This window comes from Macrobrachium nipponense, chromosome 6 (assembly GCF_015104395.2).
Source record: "Macrobrachium nipponense isolate FS-2020 chromosome 6, ASM1510439v2, whole genome shotgun sequence".
Classification (NCBI taxonomy): domain Eukaryota; kingdom Metazoa; phylum Arthropoda; class Malacostraca; order Decapoda; family Palaemonidae; genus Macrobrachium; species Macrobrachium nipponense.
In genome coordinates, this window is record NC_061108.1 from 17,819,612 (window position 1) to 17,843,178 (window position 23,567).

At 36.5% G+C, this 23,567-nt stretch overlaps 1 protein-coding gene across 1 annotated transcript in view; it reads right to left on the reverse strand.

The window, feature by feature from the left end:
- The window catches only part of LOC135216884 (carbohydrate sulfotransferase 11-like), a 115,895-nt gene that overhangs the window by 74,105 nt on the left and 18,223 nt on the right, over nucleotides 1-23,567 (reverse strand). Inside the window, exon 3 of the mRNA XM_064252407.1 lies at nucleotides 18,791-18,958. Coding sequence (XP_064108477.1) covers nucleotides 18,791-18,958 — 168 coding nt within the window. The remainder of the gene's footprint in view (nucleotides 1-18,790; nucleotides 18,959-23,567) is intronic.

The following is a 23,567-nucleotide window of genomic DNA, read 5'->3' on the forward strand; positions in this document are numbered from 1 at the left end:
TCTAGTTATTAAACTGATATCAAGTGCCATACATACATACAGTGCCTCTATAACTAGAGTGAATTATTCGCTGCAGTCCATATTCTGCTAGTATCAAGAGGCCTTGCATATATACCTATGCGTTTTTCATAAGAAAATAATATAAACGGCGAAATGGCATCGCTCCACCAGCAATAATCGCTATCAAAAACATTCAAGATGCTCTTAAAAAAAGAAAAGACTTGGGCTAACTTTAATAGCAAATGTCTAAACTGTAAATGATTTTCGTGTCTTTACGTCGTATTTGTTCAGTATTTGCTATTTCAGTTTGTGTTTAACTCTATTTTTCCATTCTTGGCAGTTTTTCCTCTTCATTCATATGCAAGCTTCCTCTACCTTAGCAAACTAACGACCTTCACTGGCTTGTTCTCTATGAATGTACTCATATCGTGCATAGTTATCACGATACTCTTTGGTTTGTTTACCGTTTATCTGAGGTATAATAAATATCTGCACAAGAAAAACATTTTTTTTATCGCATTATCCAGATGTTTACGACAACAATCGGAGTGAATTCATCCAGGAATATGCACCATCACGATATGCCGAGTCACCCAATCTGTCTGGATTGGATATATCTTGGACTGGATACTTCGACCCGAGAGAGACAGACGCAAACAGACGGAAAAAAAAAAGGATTGGAAATCCGTTATCGTCTTAAGCGTCGAGGCTCAGAAGGAAATGTTACACAGCAAATTCCACCACAGACCATCGATAGCGTAAGGAGCTCTCGTAAGTATAACCATATAATGCCATCAGGAGCATCGGAGCGTGACGGCGCAAACACTTATAAGTGTAAGCGAATCCCACCATTGCGAAGTGAGAGAGAGAGAGAGAGAGAGGGGGGGGGGGGGTGTGGGGGGCGTTCCATCCGTTCCATAATTCCAGACGACATTAATCTTCCGTGAAAGTTACAGAAGAGGAGGAGAAAAAATGGGAGCAACGCAGCAATTTCACTTCCTGCAAGTCATCGTGATAATCGGCGGTAGTTTTGCCGAAGGTCTAGGTTTTGGCCCTTAGTGTGCGGTGTGGCGAGTGTTACTTAGCCATATATTGTGGTGCGTCCTCTTTGCCCTTTGCATTTTACAGCCCTTTTGCTTAGACGTCGATGTACTTGATATTTTTTTCATGTATTTACCCTTCTTTTCTGCCGGGAATGGAAGACTTCAACCATACACTGAATATTACAACTAATAATGTTCTTTACAGCGGGATGCAGGGCCGAGATTCATATTATCTGGAATTGCCCCTTTAAAGAACTCGAAGACAATTGGATGTAATCACGGGTGAACACGTTTCCAGGTCGTCAAGTTCAATGAATCATAAATAAAAAAAATAAAAATTTATGATACACCGAACTTATGTAACAAGCGAGAAATCTTCGCGTGTTGACGTGTTACCTAACTGGCTTCGATTCTTACTGTAAGTGGGTCATTTCCTCTATCCACAGGATCCTCGTTCATATTCTCTTTCAAATTGGTTGTTCTAAAGAAAATCGTTGTTAGTGAAGAGGCAGATATCGAATAAGTAATGTAAAATCGTATCCTGATCGAGGAAAACCATCCAGTAAATCGTGTTATTCTTTCTGGATTACTGGATATGGAACGCATTACATAACTGAATTTTTAGCCGGCGGAGAACCAGGAAAGAAATTGACAAAAAAAAAGTTTTACCCAAAGTCAAGATAACTCTCAGATCATTACTTTGCCTTGATTAAAATCACCCATTGCAACAAATAAAAAAGAACTTTACCCAAAGTCAATACTGTTGTAATATCACTACTTTACCTTGATAAAAATCATCCATTGCAGCAAAAGACAAGATTACTATAAGATCACTACTTTGACTTGATTAAAATCACCCATTGCAACAAAAGTCATGAATACTCTAAGATCACTACTTTGCTTTGATTGAAATCATCCATTGTAATAAAAGTCATGAATACTCCAAGATCACTAGTTTGCCTTTCATTAAAATCAACCATTGCAATAAAAGTCAAGATTACTCTTAAGATCACTACTTTGATTGAAATCACCCATAGCAACAACGGTACAAAACATGAGCAGTAATGGCAGAACTCGTTGTTCCAATGCGAATATCACTGCGTAACGAATGAGAAACCCGATTCTCTCTGCAAGGCAGCCACCAGCTGAAAGGATATCAGCCCATAGAATCCTTTGGCAACAACGATTTTCACCTTTTTCCAAGTCATTCCGTATAATCTACAGCGGCCACTCCTGCATTCCACATTCACCCTTTCAGGTCATGATTCAGTGGCCTAATTTTTGTCTCTCATTCCGTTCTATAAACTGACCCATTATAATGAAGCAGGGGATGATATCTGGTAATTTTCAAAGAATGAAGTAATAGATACAATTATTGGTTCCCACAGACTGGCGTGAAACGATACTCCTTTCTTGGACAACTATTTTACGAAGGTTTTTTTTTTTTTTTTTTTTTTTTTTTTTTTGCTAGACATCCGATTAAGTTGGAAAATATTGCTGATCTAAATATCTGTAGTTTATTTTTTTTTTTTTAGTGAAAGGCAATTATATTCTTTAATTGCCACCATTTGCAGTGTAAGAGACACCCATCTTTTAAAATATAGTAATATTTGTCAAAATCTTTTCCTCTCTCGCTTGAGGAAACCCGAAAAATCACCAGCGACAATTTGGGTAAAAAATAAGTTTTGAGTTGTAGCCACCCGAGCACGAACATACCAAATGAGACTGCTGAGAGAGAGAGAGAGAGAGAGAGAGAGAGAGAGAGAGAGAGAGAGAGAGAGAGAGAAACTGTACGATTACCTTCCAATTTTTGACTGAAAGGTCTTGGACGTTGGCGAATTCAGCTTTTTCGATGGGCGATCTCAGTACAACCTAGCCTTTCGGGGAACTGAGAATTCGGGCTTAACACTCTTAATAGCGCAGGTGTCCAAGAGAGTACGAAAGCAAACTGTACATTTATCTTAATGAAGAGGTCTAAATCACGAGGTTTTCAGTCGTTTGGAAAGTCCTTGAAGAACTTGACCACTAATTAAAAGCACTGATCGCGAGAAATTCTTTGTAAATTCTTTTCAAGGGAAAAACAGATTCTTTTATTTTATATCTGATAAACAGAGGAATTCGGCTAAAACACTAATTGATTGTTATAAGGTATGTGGTTAATATCATGTCTATTAATTATAGAGGCGTTGAAATTAATTTCGTGTGAAAAAGCAAAACTTCAATTAGCTGTGTTTGGTCGAAGGCTTTTTTTTTCAACTTAATAATCTTGAAATTTAAATGTTAATACTTATAGATTATTTTGATGGAATAAAAAATGGAAAATATCTTATGGCTTATGAATTCTCCACATTTTTGTTGCCTTTCTAAAGCAAAATATAAAGCTACTAGATCCAACAGGAATGGTTTAAAAACAATCAGCACATGAAAGTTACGATAGACATTACTTCCTGGTACGGAAATCTTACAAGAGCTTTTGCCCTGCAGAAAGTTGTCTGAATCGTATGAAATCAAGGCAGTTGAACCTCTAAGTACGTGAATGGATAAAATTCTGACTTTCCTCTGTGAAAGTGTTCTGGATATTTTAGCATTAGTTTTAGGCTGCCCTGGAGCAAGAGCCCGTGCCAGCACAAGTTTGGCTTTATATGAAATTTTTAGTATGATTAAAAAAAATGCTCACCATCTGAGTCAACTAAAAGGAACAGAACGAAAGAAGAACGAATCTTAGGAAATTACAAAAATACACGCACCGAATTCACCGAATAAAGAAAAAAAAAATAATAATAAAAACTGCTGTACGGATGAGTACCTCAGATGGAACGGGAGCTCATTTTCGTTAGCCGAGAAGAAACAATTTTGTGCGGGTGCATAGCCATAGCATTTCTTTAACTTAAATACATTAACAACGACAAATTTCATTAACATTTTTGTGAAGTTGAATGCAGCTATTGGCTAGCTGAGCAGATGAACTTATTCGGTCTAACAATATAAGATTATTAATTATGGAGAGCAAAGAATTTCATAATGTCATGGCTAAAAGCAGACTATACCATTTGTGAACTGTTCTGCTCCCTGATCATAATAACTCAGAACTAACTGCGCGGAACTTCAGCAATAAAGGCATAGCAGGATTCTGCACCGTAATTGAGTTACTTAATGAGAAGAGATTCTTTTAAGACAAGAGTAACATATATTACGTGGACATCTAGTTTCTGCAGACAGGGTCAAGTAAATTTCAATTTCTTCTTATGGACCTTAACTTTGGATATCTGATGCGGTAATGATAACGTAGAAAATTCAATAGTCATCAGTAACATGAAGATAAGAGGCTACGAAGTTTTTGTTGGATACGTGAAAATAATCAGAAGTATGAAGTAAAAAAGAAAAGTTGCCCAGGAAAGGACGGAAGATTAAGGATTATTGTTTGAAAATGGACTGTTTGTCAAAACAAATTCGCAAAATAATACAGTGGAACGCTTTTAGAAGAAGATACTGTAAATCTGAGGAGTTTGTGGTCGAATTTTCTTTAGGAAGAACCATAAAGCATGTCTTTTTCTAGTTCATTTTTTCGCAGAACCTTATTGTTATCGGATTCCTTTACAGGAACACTTTATGGTGACATTATAAAAGACAAAAAACTGTGGCAACAACCTCCATATCTTTTTTCCTTAGGAGTGTCATTATAAAAGCGGATTCCTACAGCCACTTGCACTTCTAAATAATTCCATGAAGAGTGTCCAGTTGAGGAATAAATAACAATAGTTTCGAATGAGATGAATTAGATTTTAGGATCCTTGGAGAAGCCATATGCATCCTTCCTTCTGAGAAAAACAGAACCGTAAGAAAAACATAGAAATCCTTCGAAAAGAAAAACGGAAGGGAATACCTGGCCTTATCTTTATAATAATAATAATAACAATAATAATAATAATAACTGGTCTAATCAATATCATAATGATGATATAACAATAATAATAATAATTAACAACATGGATCAGACAAAAATCCACGATGCAAAACCGTTTCAGTAAACCTGGAACGGCAACAAACAAACAATCACATCTCACAAACATAAACCAGAAACCGATAATCCGACCAAAACACAAAGCGCCCCAGCTTGTTGTTCTAAAGCAGAGAAAAGGAAGTAAGGCCCTTAAACAAGATAACACGAACCAAAAGTATTCATGGTCGGTACCTGTCCAACTGAACAACGGGTAAAGAGAAGTTTTCTTTTAGTTTTATCTCAGACTCTGAACACAAGTCCCTTTATTCTAGACAAAATGTGAAAAGAGAGAGACAAAAGAAAATGTAGCAGAGAGATCTCTCTCGAACGTTTCTATGCCAAAGCGTGAGTTTCAAGTTCGTGACGAATTTTGTGGGTATGGAAGTCACGTGTCTGATGTTCTCTCTCTCTTTCTCACTCTCCGTACTCGCTACCACGTCTCTCTCTCTCTCTCTCTCTCTCTCATATATATATATATATATATATATATATATATATATATATTATGTATGTATGTATGTATGTATATATAATGGATGTATGTGTGTGTGTCTTTGTTCACATACACTTATACACGCATTGAGCAATTTCAACCAAACTTGGTGTACATATAACTTAGCATCGGGGGAAAGAATACTAGATTACTGTGGGGTTAAGACATCACTGGCACCAAAGGGGGGTGATAATAGGAAGGGTGGGATGAGAAGGGGGTGGGAAGGTGTTGACATCTAAAAATATTCGAAAGCAACAGATATTAGTGTCTAATCCATAGCTTTTGAGGTTGCTCAGATAAATAGTGACTCTCCCAATGCCCTTAAGTCCAAGTTCAGCCCTGATAGGAAGGAGGGGGGTAAAAAGGGGTAAATGTCAAAAATGATGTATATTAGTGTCTTATCCATAGTTTTTGAGATCGCTGAGATGAAAAGACACCCTTGGTGCCCTTCAAGTCCAAGTTCAGCCCCAATAGGAACAGCGGTGAGAAGTGGTGACATAAAATGTCAAAAATGCTGGCCAGTGTAACTAAAACAACTATCTTAACAGGAAAGGGATTGAAAGAGAGAGAGAGAGAGAGAGAGAGAGAGAGAGAGAGAGAGAGTTTATTTGTTTGCCTGTCCGTCTCTCTCACACATACACACTTCCTGTCTGCCTTTCTCATTGTCTGCTTGATAGTCTCTCTCTCTCTCTCTCTCTCTCTCTCTCTCTTGCTCTAGCCATAAACCTCTGCCCTCGATTCCGTGATGTACAACGTCCAAGACACGACTTGCGAATCTTTGATACAAGTTCCGTCCCCTGTTCGGTTTGCATTCCACACGTAAAGCGAAAGACAAGTTACGGGGCAAAGAGATGCTGTCTCGTTCGCGTGTCTCGGGACATAAACCACGTTTTTAGTGGGCGTACACACCCATTTGTCAGTACTGTGTATTACCCATATGTTTATGAGTCGACGTGTTTGTGTTCATAACTGTCTATTAGAGTACTGTACCCCTGTGTACGACCTGAAGTGGTTAATGGGTATCGTTTGGAGAGCGTACAAACTTATTTGTGTACACTATGTATTGCCCATGTGCATGTGTGGGCTGTTTATGTCCATAGTTGTCTTTTTGTTTACTGTGCACCGGTACAGCTGAAATAAATGGTGGGTATTGGCTTAGCTGAATATTAAACGTCATTACGTACAAAGGTTTGAGAAAAAAATTGAAAAAATTATATATTAAACTTTGTTCTCAGTTTCCTTCTGTATAAGTATCATCTCCTTGCATGATACTCTTTATATGCCAAGTACATCCTTTTGTGTTTTGTTTTATTATCTCTTTTTTTTACTTCTTGAAAAGTATGATCCCTTCCACTTCCCTGATAGTACAAAAAAGTTGGAAAGTATAAGTGTGTTGATGTGAAAAACTGATATCAAATTCGAAATTTTTTTAAAGACATGACAATTTATATACCCTCTCAAAGCAGTCGATAATATTCTTGAAGCATATCAGAGAATTCTGGGTGAAAAATAACAGGCAAGATTCATTCCTCAAGGTACTGAATTCGAAATTAGAAATGGTCACATCGGCAGCACACACACACAAAAGCCCTATTCCTCCTGCTGGATTACAACCAATGCTGCCCACAGTACGTGCCATTATTGGCGGCCTTTCTTGCGCCCAGATCGGGACCAAGGAAACCTGTAGACCATGAATTATGAAGAACGCAGCGGCATGCGTATCCTACCAGGAGGTCACTCGATTTCTCCATTTACATACCCCACGGATGCTTGCACTTATTAATTTCAAGCAGTTAAAGTCTGAATGAGTGAGGCAAAGTAAAGTCTGTATTTCATTAGGTCATTAAACCGAGCAACACATTTTTTTTTCTTAGTCGAAATTTACATTATAAAGAGAATGATAAAGATGGGAATTCAGCCTTCGAGGTGGCATTATAGGAAAAAAAAAAAAAAAGAACTATGGAGGACAGGATACGGAAGAGAATTTGGAAATGGTCGCTGTACAGAAAATTATTGTCACTAAGTTCAAGACTTCGAGGGCTGTTGATATCATATATAATTATATATATATGTATATATATACATATATGTATATATACATATATATATGTGTGTGTGTGTATATAAGTATATACATGGGCGCCCGCACATAGGGGTAAGAAGGGGTTCTTGTCCCCCCCCGAGAAATCCAGGAAATAATTTATATGTATTACATTTAACTACATCACTTTATTTTCCTTCCATTTTACATTATATTCTTTCAGTTTAAGTAAATTAAAGGTATCATTATATACTGTACGATATTTGTATACAGTATATAACTGCGTTTCCATAAATATTGAAATTTACTTGAAGAGTATATGAAACAATTGAAAAAAAAAAAGTCAGTGTAACGTTGTATCTTTTTCTTTACCGCATCTTGCTTCACTTAAATTATTGGCATCGCAAATTCCACTGCATATATATATATATATATATATATATATATATATATTATATATATATATATATATATATATATATATATACATATATATAGTCGTAAAAGCTGGAGAAGGAATGAAAGGAGTTGACCGAGCGCTTTCGTGTATTTTTCACACCTCTTCAGGGTCAAGTGATACAAAAATTCATTATTCGTTACAAAGACACCTCTGTGGCAGCAATACATAAACATAAAAAACTATCGTACTACTATTTAAATCTAATTGTCTAAAAATGTTATTTACAAGTAGTTCATCCAGTTTGTACATCCCGGGGCTGCTGTTGATCATTCTACGCGATTTTTTTCTTTATTATACATGATTCACAATATTTCGTTTTATGATGTCTTTACAAAACATGATCTCTTTGCTTCTTTCCAATTCATAGTGTGTTGCATTCATTCATATGTTGAAACAAGCTGCTTGCATTATTCCCTGTTCTAACATTATATTTATGCTGTTTTAATCTTGTTTCGAGATCCTTTCCACTTTGTCCCACGTACATTTTCTTGCACTGATTGCAAGGGATCTCATATATGCAGCCACTCTTCTGTAGAGGGGAATTCTGATTAACAAATTCTTAAGTACATAGTTCTTAAAAATGACATTAACATTAAATGGTCTCACAGCCCAGGGATGGCCATAAACTGGTTACAGTATGGTAAAACAAGGAGGTTTTTCATATTAAAATCACTCTTACGACTAACTTCATAAAATGTTTTTCTTGCTTTACAAAAAGCCCTGTCAATAAAATCACAAGGGTATCTAAGGTTTGTTGCAATGTCTCGGACCTTCTGAAGCTCAGCTTCGAGGAAGTCAGGGCAACTGACCCGCAGTGGCCCTTAAAAACATAGACGAAAAATACCATCATCTTCGTTCTCGGATGATGGTTAGAATAAAAAATGTATGTAGGAATCTACATTTGTAGACTTCCTGTACACAGAAAATTTAAAATTTCTATCATTCCTCACAATTAAACATCTAAAAACGCCAACTTGTTATCTACTTCAGTTTCCAAGGTAAATTTTATAGAAGGTACTAGGGTATTTAATGCTGTTAGGAAGCTCTCTTCATTTTTGTCAACAGGCCAAGCCAAAAATGAAGAGAGCTTCCTAACAGCATTAAATACCCTAGTAACCTTCTATAAAAATTTACCTTGGAAACTGAAGTAGATAACAACGTTGGCGTTTTTAGATGTTTTAATTGTGAGGAATGATAGAAATTTTAAATTTTCTGTGTACAGGAAGTCTACAAATGTAGATTCCTACATACATTTTTATTCTAACCATCATCCGAGAACGAAGATGATGGTATTTTCGTCTATGTTTTTAACGGGCACTGCGGGGTCAGTTGCCCTGACTTCCTCGAAGCTGAGCTTCAGAAGGTCCGAGACATTGCAACAAACCTTAGATACCCTTGTGATTTTATTGACAGGGCTTTTTGTAAAGCAAGAAAAACATTTTATGAAGTAGTCGTAAGAGTGATTTTAAATAGGAAAAAACATCCTTGTTTTACCCATACTGTAACCAGTTTATGGCCATCCTGGGTCTGTTGAGAACCATTTAATGTTAATGTCATTTTAAGAACTATGTACTTAAGAATTTGTTAATCAGGAATTCCCCTCTACAGAAGAGTGGCTGCATATATGAGATCCCTTGCAATCAGTGCAAAAAAAAAAAAAAAAGAAACTGTACGTGGGACAAAAGTGGAAGGATCTCGAAACAAGATTAAAACAGCATAAATATAATGTTAGAACAGGGAATAATGCAAGCAGCTTGTTCACATATGAATGAATGCAACCACACTATGAATTGGAAAGAAGCAAAAGAATACAAATATGTTTTGTAAAGACATCATAAAACGAAATATTGTTTGAATCATGTATAATAAAGAAAAAAATCGCGTAGAATTGATCAACAGCAAGCCCCGGGATGTACAAACTGGATGAACTACTTGTAAATAAACATTTTTAGACAATTAGTTTTTAAATAGTAGTACGATAGTTTTTATGTTTATGTATTGCTGCCACAGAGGTGTCTTTGTAACGAATAATGAATTTTTTGTATCACTTGACCCTGAAGAGGTGTGAAAAATACACGAAAGCCGCTCGGTCAACTCCTTTCATTCCTTCCTCCAGCTTTACGACTACATGAGATATCGCATGTTTTAGCGATAGTTCGTCAATACATATATATATATATATATATATATATATATATATATATATATATATACGTACATATATAATATGATAATATATATTATATTATAATTATTATTATATTATATATATATATATATAATATATATATATAATGTGTGTCCTCCGGAAAAACGTACGTTGGTCACACTTCCACCAAACTCAAAAGAAACCTACAGGCCCATCGAAATAATGGATCCATTGGCCATCACAACCGCGAACCAACGACACAACAGCCAGTGGAGAATACAGATATCATCCAGACAGTACATATTCGCCAGAGATTAATTGCAGCGGAATCTGTTTGCATTTTTTTGCACAAACCAACATTGAACAAACAACCAGAAGAGGAAAGATCACCCCCATATAACAGAAGTCTTTTGACGAATGGTGGAATTGAAAATACATAAAACAATTTTTTCACTTATAGACTCCTTATTTTTTAATACATGTGTAATTCTGACTTTCTATGGATATTTTGCTATAACAGACAAAATCCCCCTTCGTGAATTTGACCGTAGCCATTCGAGTAAAATCTATTTTATCTAATCGGCTATCATTCCCTTCCACAATGTACCTTTCACGTTTATTTTAAGAAATAGGTAAAAAAAATCCTATCACTATTTCATTGATCTTTAGTTGACTGTTTTATCTCTACAAGAAAATGACGACCACTAGCCCGTGACGTTTTTTGCCACCCGCCGCCCCCCCCCCCCCTTTTTTTTGGGGGGTAACCAGGAAAGGAAGTGCTAAAGCTGACCTGCTTTATCTCGCCCTCGCAAACTACAATCTCTCTCTCTCTCTCTCTCTCTCTCTCTCTCTCTCTCTCCATTGTAATGGAAATTTAGGCTGATCATTCTGAGATGCTTGTCTCACCCCAGGACTGACTGCTGAACCTTTCCAACTTTTTTTTTTTTTTTTTTTTTTTTTTTTTTTTAAATAATTTGCTACCCTTGACGATCCGTGGAGAGTTGGGAAGCTTTTTCAATTATAAAGTTTAAAGGGGCATCTGCATATGACCTGAGAATATCAAAGGTAGTTTAGTTTGTGTCTGCTTTATTAAGTTTATATATTGTTAGATGAGCACAAAGAACAATGCGTGATATTCTGATACAATAAGTAATAGCAATGATCATTTAGTTTAAAACTAAACAATTTGATAAAACATTTCTTTTTCGCACAACTATTTATCAATAAACTGATGAATCAACGGGAACTAAATCATACAGAAATAATGAAAATGGCGCATATCTTTATCAACAAAGAACCGTGGAACTCTCCAATGTATAAATCTCTCGTTAAGATTATTTCTCGTTATACTGAATTATGAAACATTCTAAAAAAACACAAAAGCCATTAATTTTTCTGTGAAAGCGATAACTACTACTTCTCTCATATATATATATATATATATATATATATATATATATATATATATATATATATATATATATACACACACACACAGAGAGAGAGAGAGATACTGGTAAACGCTGTCATTATATATATATATATATATATGTGTATATATATATATATATATATATATATATATATGTGTAATATATATATATATATATATATATATATATATATATATATATGTATATGTATATCTATATATATATATATATATATATATATATATAGATAGAGAGAGAGAGAGAGAGAGAGAGAGAGAGAGAGAGAGAGAGAGAGAGAGAGAGAGAGAGAGATGTCTGTGTATGTACCATAAACACATTGAATTATTCTCATTTCCACCGTATATACATACCCAGTACTTGTTTTAAAATTTAAGTCTATTTATTTCCGTTATAGGATTCACATAGCTTTGTTTTCCTAATATTTTGCCGAAGCCAGTTTTACTTCCTTCTGTATCTGTAGGTATTCCACGTATTACCTCCCACCTACATCGCTATGTCTTGCAAATGGTTCCTGTTTGTTAGTCGTAACTCGTGCATCTTTGATCGTAGCCTAACCATGTTTACCTTCCTTTCTTCTGTTGTACAGGAATACGTGTTCCATATCTTCTTTCCGTTTTACATTTACCTTGACGCATCAACCAAGCACTACTAAACATCTAAACAGCCTGCAAACGAAAATGGTAACCAACCCGGTGTTTAACCCACGGAAAAACCCACCAGAATAAACACGGCTATTTGCATGGGTAGAAAAGGCCATCTCGAGTCTAAGTGCTGCCGTATGAAAGCAATAAAACAGTTTTTACCTAAGCGAATCTAACGTACAACCTCGGCCGTCATAACCTATGCTCACGTGCGTATACTTCGAAAACCCACTTTCTGCGCTTCATCCACGAGATGTAAATAACTACCTGCACCGTTGTTTGGAATTTAGTAACAATGAAGTTGATTCTTATTGTTGTGGCGTGAGCCGTGTTGCTGAGTCACTGCGCAGGCGCTGTAAAAGGCATATCCCCACGGGTGGTTCTTTCGAGAGACGATTTTCATTAAGAGAAAAAAATAGTTTATATGAAATTTTAAGAAAAGTCCACAGGATTGGATGGCGTATCTCACGGCTTCGTCGCTTCAGAATTGATTCTCCCGTAAGAAATTGATGGCGTATAGTATTAATTAACTTCTTGAGATATACGTAAATAAAATTTTCGATGTAATTGCATCCTAAAAAAAAAAAAAAAAAAAAATGAGAATACGGATATAATCAGCGACATTTTTCACATCTTAGAAAAAGTATATTCTTTCTGATGATGCTATGGAGGTGCTCAAGATAAATCTTCAGAAATCATAATTTCCTTAAAAAAAAAGAAGAAAAAAAAATACATGCCCCCATTCATATTTACAACTTCAGCTTACTCTACAGATTACCTTCAAGACTACGATGCTCGACATAAGATACCAACTTCCGGGTGAAAAGGACTGGCAATAATTATAAAAAAAAGTTCTTTAGTTTCCCAAAAGCACTTCATATAATAACACGCAACTACGATACAGAGGTCGAGAATATCGTAACGAGGAGACGGTTATCGATTGTAAATTGAAATGGCGAGATATTGTAAGGCGTATCCGGAAATCTTCAAGTTGATACAAGAGAGTAGTTTATGACCTCCTATGACCTCGCATGAGAGAGTATTATCATGACCAGAAAAGAGGTTTATCTCATAGGTAAGAAGAAGAAAAAAAAAAAATTTGGACGGGTCAACAGGGCGGGACTTAAATAACCGTTAGTTATAAGATTAAACGTAGGAAGGCAAGTCAGGCAAAAAAAAAAAAAAAAAAATCACGAGTATTTTGTATATTTTAGCAAATAAATGATTTGTCTTTGTGATAGTTTAAGTTGGTTGATTCTTAGATTCAGACGCACTATTCCCACTGCAGCTATTAGATGCTTTCAACATTCTTCCATTACAACCGGTGGAAATTCAAAATGCTTTTTACAAGAATCGGTGAAACTTCAAGATTCTTGCATGAGAACCACTTAAAATACAACATACATAAAAGCATGTGAAAATTCAATATTCATGAGAACCTGTGAAAATTCAGCATTTTTTACGAGAATCAGTGAAAATTTAACATTCTTTCACGAGAAGCGGTGAAACTTCAACATTCACAACAGGCAGTTATTACTGAACGTTGTGCGAACCGTTGAACCTTTAACATTCATTCACGAGAACCGGTTAAAATTTACACTCTTTCATCAGAAACGTTGGAAATTCAACATTCATTTACGAGAGCAAGGGAGATTTCAATATTCTCTCACGACAACCGATGAAAAAGTAAGAATCTTTCACGGGAACCAATAAAATTACCCATAAAACATGATTTTCAGAACTTTGAAGTATTTTGAAGCTAAGTTGCTCTTCAGTGACTTTCCTGTGGTAAGGAATGTAACTTTTTCCCCCCACGAAGTATCTTTGGGTTGTACTATGTTCAGCGACCCGTGACTTCTATCAGTGTGACACTGGATGTGGTTGTAGGTGAAAATCTTTGAAAATCTTTGAGTGGATGAGTATGCAAGGACTAGTATCCAATCTCTCTCTCTCTCTCTCTCTCTCTCTCTCTCTCTCTCTCTCTCTCTCTGCGGATGTGGATGCATTTACTTCCATAAACCTTTCTGAGCATGGAAGCACCTATTTGAGAATACCTTGGGTCAAGTGCATTAGGCTATACCTTCAAATTCTGAGCAGCATCGCGGAACTAATAAGTTAATGGAGTTTATCAGCCCTGCATTTATATGTACGTATGCATATATATATATATATATATATATATATATATATATATATATAATATATATATATATATATATATATATATATATATATATATATATGAGTGAGGTCTTCCAATTCTTGATGAAACAGAAAATTACAGCATAAAATACAATTTAGTCTTTTATAGTTAAGAACGAAAACCATAAAACAGAAGAAAATATCACACTAATTCAGTTTCCATTAAATCTAAGTGCGTCCGAAAATGCCCAATGACGTAAACTTATTTTCCAAAGAAGATGAATTTAAGGCCTCAGTACGTATAAAGAAAAAAATGTCATTCGCCTAGACTACCTCTATCACTGCAAGGACTGACATGGAGAATGTCAGTGAGAAGAGCAAACCTGTCTCTTCCCCTGAGAAAAAACAGAAGAGGGTCGCTATGCGTGGAAGAGCAGGGTGAAGTGAGTACTATTTTCGAGCCCAGGGATCCGCATACTGATGTAACAGGTCGACTCTCGCCTGGAGAAGTGAGGCTTGACTTGGAAAAACGTGACCGAGGGAATAACAGCGATACAGTCATTGAAATAGTGGAGGAGAAACATAAGGTGTCCACAGCCTCTTTGAATAAGCAGACCCGGATCTGTGGAATAGTGAAACGATTTTATGTCATTCCAAGGGAACACTAGCGGCACCGTTATTCATTAATTTTTTTATTCAATCAATTTTAATTTTTTTGCAAGCTAATCTTTTTCTTTTCAATGGCTGACTACTGGAGAGGTTTCGTTTCGCCATCCCTTTCGTTTGCACGCAAGGGATGGCGTTGCAGCTCAACCCCCGTCCCCAAACCCTTTCCTACTTCCTTTCCTTACAGACTGTTAGAACTGTTAGAAACGGTAAGATTTGGTAGACTGATGAACTCAAGTCCAATTCGTCGTACACCCAGCCGTGATGTAAGAATATGATCTTTCTAAGCAGGAATAGACATTTAAACTTCTGGAGGAACTGGTGTATTCATAGAATACTCACTTATTTACCATATCTTTCTTTCAGGGAACCTACCCACTGGACGAAGTTTTTCTTTCCAGGAACCTACCCACTGGACGAAGTTTTTCTTTCCAGGAACCTAGCCACTGGACGAAGTTTTTCTTTCCAGGAACCTACCCACTGGACGAAGTTTTTCTTTCCAGGAACCTGAGGATTTTCTTTCCAGGAACTACCCACTGACGAAGTTTTTCTTTTCCAGGAACCTAGCCACTGGACGAAGTTTTTCTTTCCAGGAACCTACCCACTGGACGAAGTTTTTCTTTCCAGGAACCTAGCACTGACGAAGTTTTTTGCTTTCCAGGAACCTACCATGGACGAAGTTTTTCTTTCCAGGAACCACCCACTGGACGAAGTTTTTCTTTCAGGAACCTAGCCACTGGACAAGTCTTTCCAGTAACCTACCCACTGGACAAGTCTTTTCCAGGAAACCTACCCTGGACGAAGTTTTTCTTTCCAGGAACATACCCACTGGACGAAGTTTTTCTTTCCAGGAACCTAGCCACTGGACGAAGTTTTTCTTTCCAGGAACCTACCCACTGGACGAAGTTTTTCTTTCCAGGAACCTACCCACTGGACGAAGTTTTTCTTTCCAGGAACCTAGCCACTGGACGGGGATGGAGGATATGCCAGCCCAACTCAGTGAGAATCACAATCGCTGATAAACAAATGAATAAATAAATACATGAATAAACAAATAAATAGGGAAGATTAGAGTCCATTCACGACAGAGACGACTGTAGGAGGCTCATTAGAGACATCGACCTCGACAGATGATTAAATCAAGAAGCAGAAGAATCATCTTCCTTTCCAGACTTCTGTTGCGACATTTCGACTTGACCGAGTTACTTCAGAAAAACACGTGGAAGCCTCAAAGTCACACACATACACTACGTTTCGCTCGATTGAGCTACGTGCAGTAGCTCGCTTGCTTGCTTAGTAGCTGTATATCCATCCCAGGCATTAATGAGATTTCTTTGTCTTCGGTCACTTATCGGCGAGATGAAACTTTTCACTAAACTAAACAACTGAACAACCACGATTCAGCTTCATGAAGAAACTTTAAGTTCAAATAACCTAACTAAGAGTTACCTTATATCACCGAAACGAAAAGTGTGGAAATTACAGCTCACTACTCGAGTGCAAATCTCAAATAAATAAACAAATAAAAATAACAAGTTATTTAAAACTGAGGCGTCTTTAAAAGTTATTAAAAATTCACGTTAAGATAAATACGCCAAAGGAGGAACGGAAATTTTTAATATACTAGTGTATTTAAATACACACACACAGACATGTGTGGTATCGTTGATTACATGATTTTATGTCTCATCGAACAACAGCGCAAAATTCCCGTAACACGAATAAAAGCTAGTTAGTATTACAACTTCGTTTAGACATTCACGGATCCAAGCAAGAACTCCCGATAATTAAGTAAATGTGACGCCTGTTTTCCTTGTTAAGAAGTACACAGGGAACACAATAGCTAAATATATACGTTGCAACTCTAACCGTGTATAAATAAATCCGTTTCCTTAGACAATAAAATTATCATGTATAACTGTACTTAAAAAAAATTAGGAAGCCTTAATTATTATTAAAGGACAAGTAATAAACAGGATATTCGACGATATTTTCTTCGCTAAGACGAGAGTTTTATCTGCCTTATTAAGACCTAATAGACAACAGGAATAAGAAGCTCTTGAACGATCCGGGTAATTTAGCCAGTAATTTAAGTTTCAGGTTAATATCACCACACGTAAATATATACGATTTTTGCAGTCTTTACGTAGTTAATGGTATTCATGAGATTTTTTTTTTTTTAAGAATCCTCCATCATATTTACACTCCTTGATCGCTTCGCATTCTTTGTCACTTGACTGTAGGGAGAGAGAGAGAGAGAGAGAGAGAGAGAGAGAGAGAGAGAGAGAGAGAGTTCCTACCGCCAAAGAGCTAAACTGGGTTTGCATGACGATAGGAGTATGCAATAGTTACCTATTTTACAGTCAGAACAAGGTACTGCTCTCTCTCTCTCTCTTCTCTCTCTCTCTCTCTCTCTCTCTCTCTCTCTCTCTCTGTCTTATTATGAAGATAGAATATTATATTAGCCTATTATTTTTAAGTTGCCATTTATATATATAAACTTAATAATGGATTTATATGTAATATGAGTAAAGAAACCTCAGATTACTTCTGCATATGTAAATTGCTATTCGGGTCAAAACAGCATTCAATCCGTGTTTTTAAGAACATAATGTGTGTGTGTGTGTGTGTGTGTGTGTGTGTGTGTGTGTGCGTGCGAGCGTCCTTGGAAGCCAAAGCTGGAATGTATGGGGGGATTGTCCAGCCAATTCTCCATTATAAAACTAAATCTGAATGAGGAATATGGATTGGGGAAATAAAAGCTCAAACTCGTTAAAATTAAATTCTTCGTTTAGCGTAATTAGAGCAAAAACTAAAATTGACAACTGTTTTGCATATTTGCATATAGGTAATAAATAGAATTGTGTGCTGTTGCATTGTGTCATTCCTTATTCCCAACTTATTCGTTATTCATTCCTTATTGTGCATATAACATACAGTCGTGAAGAGCAAAGACCAATAATAGGTAACTTTGTATGAGAAACAGTTTCAAGGAAAAAAGAAGGAAAAATATGTACTTTTAAACTACCTAAAATAGTACCTCTTCCCACTCTGGAATTCCTATGTTCCGCTTTGTTTATGACCCATTATTATGCTGCTATCTGATGACCTTTGCATTATACCCGGGCATTTGGCACTAAAAGGCTTTACTCAGATGTACACGTATGACCACATTTTTGGCAAACGTGCCAGTATTTCTAGCGCACATTGACGTAACATAATAGACGAAGCTTTTCCAATGTAACCTTGTTTTAGTTGATGAGTCAAGATCAAATTCCTCTACAAAACGCTAGAAAACTGACTAGTTTGTTCAGGATCATTCCCTTTAATTCTTTGAGTGCATATTATCATCATATGATTAAAGTCTACAAACGCAATATGAAATAATAACTCTTTAAATTACTCCTTTTATCTTCTCGAGGCCTGTTGATAATCACAAAGCTATAAACATATCATATGCTACAAGGCAGTTTTAACAAATATAATATTGCTTCTCCTAAATGAAATTTAACATCCTTTCCATACAACCATAATCCTATTGATATGTCTGTTTACAGTAGAGTAACTCTCTCTCTCTCTCTCTCTCTCTCTCTCTCTCTCTCTCTCTCTCTCTCTCTCATACACAAACACCCACACACATACACAAGGATTCAGGTACCATTTACGTGGCACCCACCGTAAATTAAATGTTCAACACATACCTTATAATTGGGACACCAGACAATGCCCGGGTTGTGCTTCTGGTCCCAGAGGAAATGGTTGACGGCGCCGTGGGATTCAAGGTCTAAAGGAACGCCCCTACAAGCCAGACCGACCTGACGGGCCCTGGCGACCATTTCTCCTACCCTCTCCTCCAGGAACTCTTGATCCTGCAGAAGGAAAATATATTAGTCTCCGTTTTCTTTTGATTTATTAGAGAAGCAAAATACATCAAACCTTTCTTTTGATAACTTAGGTAAGGAAATCATACTTTAAATTGCTCATGATTTAGTTCACCACTATCAAGAAATCTAAAAAAATGTGTAACAAATAAAAGAAAAGAAATATCTAATTACAATCATGTTACCCTGAGAGGCTAACTATTTACTTTAATTAATTATCTTTTATTTACTTTTTTACTTTAAGTAATGCCTACAGTGCACTGCGTGAGGTGCACTAATGGCACTAACCCCCTACGGGGGAATGTGGCCTATGCCTATGGGGTACTCGTTTATTACCACTCTTTTCATTTTAATTTGTCGGCACTACCAAACAAGTCGGTTTCATAGGTCTGACGTTGCAAGTCTGCAGCTTGAATAATCATTCTATTAATATTCAGGAAGAGCAAACGCCCGACCAGAATCAACTGACATGGCCATTAACTAGCAGTCATGATTCCACACAACAGAAAGCCGAAAAGGCACAAAATAAATGAATGCAAATCAGCAAACCGATACAGTTATTAAATTCATGGATAAACAGTAATACGAGTCAGAGAAACCTGAAGCATTACTAAGAATACTTTTAAACTTTCAGTAGCATCAGTTATATTGTCTGGAAGACTATTCCAGAAACTTGAAGTAACATCATCATCATTATTATTATTATTATTATCATTATTATTATTATTATTATTATTATTATTATTATTATTTATTTTTTTTTTTTTTTTTTTTGCTCTATCACAGTCCTCCAATTCGACTGGGTGGTATTTATAGTGTGGGGTTCCGGGTTGCATCCTGCCTCCTTAGGAGTCCATCACTTTTCTTACTATGTGTGCCGTTTCTAGGATCACACTCTTCTGCATGAGGCCCGGAGCTACTTCAGCCTCTAGTTTTTCCAGATTCCTTTTCAGGGATCTTGGGATCGTGCCTAGTGCTCCTATGATTATGGGTACGATTTCCACTGGCATATCCCATATCCTTCTTATTTCTATTTTCAGATCTTGATACTTATCCATTTTTTCCCTCTCTTTCTCTTCAACTCTGGTGTCCCATGGTATTGCGACATCAATGAGTGATACTTTCTTCTTGACTTTGTCAATCAACGTCACGTCTGGTCTGTTGCACGTATCACCCTATCCGTTCTGATACCATAGTACCAGAGGATCTTTGCCTGATCGTTTTTCTATCCATCACTCCTTCAGGTTGGTGCTCGTACCACTTATTTACTGCAAGGTAGCTGATGTTTCTTGCACAGGCTCCAGTGGAGGGCTTTTGCCACTGAATCATGCCTCCTTTTGTACTGGTTCTGTGCAAGTGCCGGGCATTCACTTGCTATGTGGTTTATGGTTTCATTTTTCGTATTGCACTTCCCTACATATGGAGAGATGTTATTTCCGTCTATCATACTTTGAACATATCTGGTTCTTAGGGCCTGATCTTTTGCCGCTGTTATCATTCCTTCAGTTTCCTTCTTTAGCTCTCCCCTTTGTAGCCATTGCCAATTGTCATCGCTGGCTCGTCCTTTAGTCTGTCTCATGTATTGTCCGTCCATTGGTTTGTTGTGCCAGTCCTCTGTTCTCTCTGTCTTTTCTGTCTCTGTATATTTTCTTGGGTCTTCGTCTACTTTTATTAGTCCTTCTTCCCATGCACTCTTTAGCCACTCATCTTCACTGGTTTTCAGATATTGCCCCCGCAGTGCTCTGTTTTCAATGGTTGACGCAAGTCCTCTATACTTTAGTTAGTACCGCACTCTACCCTCCTTCCTTTCGTGTTATGTATAGTCTGTCCGTATTTGCTCTTGGGTGTAGTGCTTTGTGTTTAGTGTCATTTGTTTCCTGGTTTTCTGATCTATGCTGCGGAGTTCTGCCTTCGTCCATTCCACTATTCCTGCGCTGTATCTGATTACTGGGCACTGCCCATGGTTGTTTTATGGCTTTTTATCATATTTCCGGCGTTTTGAGTTTTGACTTGAGTATCGCCTTGAGTCTCTGCATATATTCTTTCCTGATCGTGTCCTTCATCTCTTGGTGTTTTATATCTCCTCCTTCCATTATTCCCAGGTATTTGTATTATTATTATTATTATTATTATTATTATTATTATTATTATTATTATTATTATTATTATTATTATTATTGTTGTAGAGGACCCTGTTGTAGGCAAATACTGTTCAAGAGAAGGGCAGAATTAAGCGAGTTGATTTTATATATTGCCTTTTCTATTTTTCTTACATTCCGCTTCTCAGGCTCATCGATGTTTCTGAGTAACTGGCCAATATTCATATTGGGAATTTCTAAAAATTTATAAAATGCAGAAGATGGTCTTTTATTTTATTAAAACAGGATCTTAAGTCCGGCACTGATTACGAACGCTGCTTGACCCGGATCTGAGATCCTGTTTTTATATAACAAAAGATCACCTTCAGCATTTTTATAATTTTTTTATAATTCCCAATATGAATATTAGCCAGTTACTCAGAAACATCGCCGAGCCTGAGGAGCGGGTTGAAAGAAAAATAGTAAAGAATATATAAAATCAGCTCGCTTAATTCTGCCATTCTCTTTAACAGAATTATTATTATTATTATTATTATTATTATTATTATTATTATTATTATTATTATTATTATTATTATTATTATTATTATTATTATTCAAAAGATGAACTCTATTCAAATGGCCCAAGCCCATAGGGGTCACTGATTTGAAATTCTAGCTTCAAAAACATATGGTGTTCATTAGAAGTAACACATCTTACAAGGGTCAGAGTGATAATGTGGCACATCAACCGAATGAGATGTACCCACTAGCTCTCTGAGAAACATCGTAAAGGTTCCGCTGAAACTGAGACTAAGGAATATTGCTAAAACAAACACCTTCCAATAACAATCTAATATCCTCGTGATTAACTGAGTCCAAAGCAAAGTTAGACTCAATTTGAATAAATCCGGTTTCATAGTCTTTCTCAAAGTTATCTTAGGCAAAACTGAGTACGTGGAGATAATTGGGTGAATTTAAGAGCTGTGTTGTTATATTAGATCTTTGATGAAAGTCACATAATGGCTGACGCAGATTCCTGAGAAACAAAAAGAATAATGAAGCGTTCGAATTTCTGTAAGCCACTGAATCATCAATAAACTTATTTAAATGATTGGACGACATTCGTGTAAGCTAGGGTGGGGTTCCAATAAAAAAATTCAGGGTCACAAAGTAAAAGGTAAAAAATCAGTCATAAAAAGTAATGCTGCAATTTCCGCTTTAAAACAAGGCAAAGACATCTTTTGCTATTGAACAAAAAATATATGATTTTTTTTTACAACTGAAGCAGTGAAAAAACTTTTTTCTAAATACATACATCATTCTCATCCCACTCGATGTAACACATATGTCATTATTGTTATATCACGATAGAACTTCCTTCGTCATTGCATTCTGAATTAAGTCAGAACCACTGTACTCAGAGCATTCAAATTTGAAGCCTACAGGGATTTTTTTTTTTTTTTTTGGGGGGGTTTTTTTTGGGGGGGGGGGGGGGTGGGGGGGAATGGGGGAGGGGCGCTGGGGGGGCGGCTTACGAAGAGTCGAATTTGCCAACAAAGATAATTATCCTTTTCTTCACAATTATCTACTTATTGAATCTCATGAATTTATTTTCTTTCTGAACGGTATGTTATTATGCATCCGCACTAGACCTTGAGGAGCAAGAGAGAGAGAGAGAGAGAGAGAGAGAGAGAGAGAGAGAGAGAGAGAGAGAGAAATGGATATAAGCGGATGGGAATATCACGTCAAACCAAATTTCAATCTGAATAACAATCCAGCAAATGGTATGTGCTTGGTTTGCGTGCGCTCTCAACCAGTCAACCAGCAGGGAAAAAAATGATTGAAATTAGTAATCCGTTGTATTTTACAGGATGTTCGTATGAATAAATGGAGAGAATCAAAGAACGTTCATAGATATCGTTGGTTTGTCACCGTAATGACTACATGATAGCACGGAAACAAAATCATAAAAAATATGGGAAAATGAATGTCATACCCTGTCGAGAGAGAGAGAGAGAGAGAGAGAGAGAGAGTCTTCCACTCGTATTCTTAAAAAAAAAAAAATAAAAAAAAAAACATTCAGAAGTCTCAATTTCTTGTCCAAAAAAAATCCTTACGAAGAAAAGACACAAGACTTAATAAATTACAGTTTGAAAAGCTGTTATCAAATTCAGAAACAGAAAAATGAGAAATAGGAACGGCTTTATAGTCATGAGAAGTATACTACACCATTTTTATTCATTTCTTTTTAAGGTTCTCGAAACTGGAGAATCAGTGCGATTTTTGCCTTTTTCGAAGTCGATGTATTCCCGGGTAGGTTCCCCAACGCAAGCAATCTGACAGCCGACCAGGGCATAAAAAGACGTTGCAAACTTGTCTTCGCGCATAAAAATCACATAAAACCGTGAGTCACTATAATGGCCATGAAATCCACAATGATATCAATGTAAATATAAATTGAAAATATATATTTACATTGATACCATTGTGGATTTCTTCACCAGTGATAATCAATA